We start from the raw sequence: 4757 nt of genomic DNA on the forward strand, positions 1-4757 counted from the left end.
CCGCCTGGCTGCGCCGCCCGGCCGCCGCGCGCTTTGCGGTACGTACGCGCCCCCCGCATTCACAAGCATATATAAATACAAAAGTATTCCTATTTATAATATTACTGTAGATGAACAACAAATTATCCCAGCATATGTGTATGATTTTTATAGAAAATTGCCCTCACACGCATATTTTTTTACTAAAATGTTTTTTTTTAAATACACTCATCAATTCTCTTTTCAGTTCGGAGGTAAATTAGTAACTTTCGGGAAGTGTCCTCAAGAAGAGGGCGCAAAGAATGTAGTGCAAATTAGTCAGGTAAGTTTCATATAATATAGTAATGGTACCTTAAATATATAAAAAAGTGAAGATATTTTCTATGTATAGTTAAATAACATTTAACACTTTTTTACTTTTTTTTTAATATAAATCTATAAACACATAGTATAAATTTTAGATTTTTCTTTGTTGTTTGGGAATTTCATTTTTATTCATTTATAAATTATTATGTTTACATATGCAGGTAGTGAGTGAGCCAGAGTTAGTAGAGAAATCAGTGGAGTTGGACCAAGTGCTCGCTCTCACACTCAGCCGGGAGCCGCAGGCAGCCGAGAGGCTGGCTGAGTGAGTTACATGTATACTTTTGAAAAAGGGGAAAGAAAGTTGTGTGTTTGTGATTGAAAAAGTAAAAGTTCTGCCTCTCTTGTCCATAGCTCTCGTATTATGGGGAAAGTGTATAATGCATGCAAATATGCTTGAATAATTTCGGTTACCTGGTAGAGATGGCTTTTAGCCATAAGGCCGCCAGTTGCATACTAGTTTTAAGTTGCTTTCGATAAGTTTATCTCTGTTTTATATTTTGAAAGTGTGCAATAAAGAATAAATAAATAAATAAATAAATAAATAATTTCACTGATAATTTACTAGTCTATTTGTGTAACTTACATAGTATTGATTTATCATAGCTTTAAGGAAATAATTTAAGTTAAAAAAAACTGAACAAAGCCGTCATATTCAGATAATTACATGAAAATACAATACCGTATAAAGAATAACCTAATATTCTTATTAATTTCACTTAATTCCCACAGATATTGCCGCGAGCGTGGAGACGCGGCAATGGACCAGGACGAGCGCTACACGTGGTTCTTCCTGCGCGCCAATTTCCTGCCCACATTCCGCACTGAAGTATTGAATTTGCTCGGTGAGTTCATATATCACTTTATACTACACTTGTGGTTATAAAGATTGAGAGTGTACGTGTGAAATTGCGTGGTTAGCGTGTACGTGTGCGTACGCGAGTTGGTGCGTAAATGCGTGCGCGTGTGCGTGTGCACAAAATAAATATGTGTGTGAATTCGCAACATATTTAATGTTTCTATAGTAGTTCTTTAATACTTTTGCATTTCAGGTTATAAGCAAGACGAAATCCCATCTAAGTTTAAAGCTCAGAACGTTGGTGACACCCAAACGGACACAGCGTTTCTAAGTCGAGTGAGTAACGCACTTATAAAATAATTTCTATATGTCTAACTGTTTGTGTGGGACGTGACACTCGGTATGTATTTTGGTGTAACTTTATGTAAGTGTTATTTGTTTGTTTTCTACTTTTATTTTTTTTATCTCTGTAACAGCCGGCTTCTTTTCTAATTTGCTAATATTTAATTTTCCATTATTTGTAGAATTGTCTTCTAATCTTTGACACCTAAAGAAAAAAAGTTATTTTCCAACTCAATGACTAATTTGCTTACTCTACATTACATGCTAGTGACATTTTAAATAATGATCATTACTTAAAAATATGTATAAACACAATGTAAAAATTTTGTAAAAAACTCCTAACTTTTCATATGAATTTATTGTGTATATATGCTCACTGTATGCTACCAGCTATATATAAATGTGGGCCATTCTGTTTTTGCTACTAACTCAGGGCGAGTCTACTGAGACGGAAGCGGAGTTGTCCACAGACACCAGTACGGACTTGTCCGTGAGTATATATAGTCATAGTCCATGTATTATATCCAATGTGGTTGGCATAATTATTATAAAACATTACCCATTGTTTTAACAATAGAGTATTATTTAACAGAGCGTTGAAGAATAACAATACTTTGTAATAAATTAGCCTTCTTACTTACTTAAAGTTAATCTTATTTGTTTACCCTCTCTACTTGTATTACACATTCTAAAAAGTGTTAGATAGAGCTGAAATAAAATAAAAATTAAGCAAGAAAAGCAAAATTGTATGTGTGTTTAGTGTCATTTCCTTTCGCATGTACCAATTTGATTTGTAATGGTGTAAATATAATCTTTTTATGTATTGCAGGACGCGCACACGTTGATTGAAAGGAAGCTGGCCAATCTGGACTTGGAGATTGAACCGACCGTTGAGAACATCAACCTGCCCTCCGGAGATGGTGTGTTTCTCATTATTTTATGGATTTTATGAGCAGTTCAGTTAGTTCTAGAATATTTATGTTTTTGAATAAGTATGAACGTTATTATTTGAGAAAGAGAGGTGCTGAATTCATATTAATAGTTTTGTGTAAAAAATTCAGAACACTGTAGTTGACTTGCTGGCTGGAAAACTCAATACGAAGAGAAGCATTGCGAGATTTTTGTTTTCTATCCTTTTTATCTTATTCTCATTTTGTTGTCTTCTATCTCTCTCCGGCAGACTCAACAAGTTTGATATGCCGGGCGCTGGTGTGCGGCAACCTGGAGGAGGCGGTGGAGCTGTGTCTGGACGCCAAGAGAGTGGCTGATGCTTTCATTATCGCCTCTTTAGGTAGCTATTGGGTTGCGATATTCTAATCAGGATCAAATTATCGTAAAAAACTAATTGAAATAATAAATTAGCTCTTTCCTTTAAATTTTTATTTGCATTGGCAGGGTGATATTAAAAAAAAATGATTTTATTCGAAACCGTTTTTCAATTTTGATCGAATAAAGCTTTAGAAATTACTCTGAGAATTGTTTTAAACTCGACTTATATTACCTAAATGGATCTACATGAAAGTGCATGAGGCCCAGTATCCAGCGGGTGCTGGGCCCCAGGCCGAGCCGTCACCGAAGCTACAGAGGCAGGTGGTCCCGCAGGCAGCCCGCAGCTGGCGCAGAAGGTGCAGCGCTACCACCTGCAGCAGACGGCGCGCGACCCGGTGTCGCTGCTGAGCGCGTGCGTGGCGCGCGGCGCGTGGGGCGCGCTGGTGCGCGGCGCCGCGCCGCCCGCCTGGCGCGCCGCGCTGGCCGCGCTCGCCGCGCACTGCGACGCCGCCGCGCTGCCGCACTACTGCGGTCAGACCTTGCTGCCTTACCGCTCTCGTGCTCGCTCTTTACTTTATCACCTTTAAATGCACTATACATGAGGCGGGTCACGGCAAAAAAGACGCGGGTTCGAATCCCGCCGTGGACTCATCTACCTTTTGAGCAGAACGCCTTTTCGTTTCATGTGAACAATTCTGCACTTATTCTCCTCCACTCACCGAACGAAACACAATAGCATAAAACTGTTTCACGCAGACGTTCTGTGGGAGTGCGGTACTTCCTCGGTACGAGCTGACACAATTCGTACCGATACGTGCTCGACTCTCACACATAAAAATGAACAGCTATAATGTCACAAAATCTAAATCAACCCTTTTTTTAGTTGGATTGCGTAGTAGATTTGTTAAAAACTAGATTTGTTAAAAATTGATAAAATAACTTGCTTTAGACTCACTCGGTGCGGGTTTATGTGAGATTTAATACCAACAAACATTATAGTCTGAAATAGCACTCTTCTTTTATCCCAATATATAGCAGGGTAAACAATAATAATATAATAAATACGCAGCTTTAGATCTGACTCGTAGGACCAGTACATGAACGATCCCTTGATGGCTATCATCATCATCATCATCAGCCCATATATGTTCCCACTGTTGGGACACAGGCCTCCTATGAGGGTTCAGGCCATAATCCACCACGCTGGCCAAGTGCGGGTTGGCAGATGTCAGATGTCTTCGAACTTTTAATTCTTGGACATGCCGGTTTCCTCACGATGTTTTCCTTCACCGTTTTAAGCAGTGGTGATGTTATCCACATGTGCAGAATTATTGAAAAATCAATTTATTTCCTGCACGCTCGCCCGGTCTCGAACCCCGACTCGAATGATTTTGAAGTCCGAGGTTCTCACCACTGAGCCACCACTGCATACACATAACATATAATGAAAAATTGATGAACTTTATGGGCAACTAATCGAACAATAAAATAAGTAATTGAACAAAAATCACGATATCTTAAATAAGACTGCTCGTAAAAGCACAAGTAAAATATCTCCAGAACTCCTCGGCAACAAACTATCCGAAGAAACTGACCCAGCCCTAAAGAAAGCGGCTCAACTGTGCTACGTGGTATCGGCGGCGGGCGACGCGCTCGCTTCGCGTCTGCTGCGCGAGCGAAGCGAGGACGGCGCGAAGTGGGACAGCGACGTGGGCGCGTTGACGCAGCGGGCCCAGCTGGCGTTACTGTTGCAGACCGCCGCTGAGACTAGGGGCAGGCCGGTGCAGGTACATGGATGTTGGCATTTTGGTGTTTTTGAGTATAGTTAAGATACAATGTTACGTTCTTGTTACGTTAAAGTTAAAGTGTAAAATGTGAAAGTTTGTTTGTTTTGATGTATGTCCGTCAATCACGTTAAAACTCCATGTGTATAAATTTGAAGTTTCGCGGGATTCACTCAAACACTCAACACTAATTTTAACTATTTATTTACTTTTACACAAGG

General features: G+C 39.7%; 1 protein-coding gene across 1 annotated transcript in view; it reads left to right on the top strand.

The window, feature by feature from the left end:
• Window positions 1–4757, top strand: part of LOC119839965 (protein transport protein Sec31A) — a 25147-nt gene that overhangs the window by 10911 nt on the left and 9479 nt on the right. Inside the window, exons 11-20 of the mRNA XM_038366433.1 lie at window positions 6–38; window positions 227–301; window positions 507–607; window positions 1075–1187; window positions 1395–1477; window positions 1917–1973; window positions 2313–2403; window positions 2664–2774; window positions 3086–3283; window positions 4313–4539. Coding sequence (XP_038222361.1) covers window positions 6–38; window positions 227–301; window positions 507–607; window positions 1075–1187; window positions 1395–1477; window positions 1917–1973; window positions 2313–2403; window positions 2664–2774; window positions 3086–3283; window positions 4313–4539 — 1089 coding nt within the window. The remainder of the gene's footprint in view (window positions 1–5; window positions 39–226; window positions 302–506; window positions 608–1074; window positions 1188–1394; window positions 1478–1916; window positions 1974–2312; window positions 2404–2663; window positions 2775–3085; window positions 3284–4312; window positions 4540–4757) is intronic.

This window comes from Zerene cesonia, chromosome 5 (assembly GCF_012273895.1).
Source record: "Zerene cesonia ecotype Mississippi chromosome 5, Zerene_cesonia_1.1, whole genome shotgun sequence".
NCBI lineage: Eukaryota > Metazoa > Arthropoda > Insecta > Lepidoptera > Pieridae > Zerene > Zerene cesonia.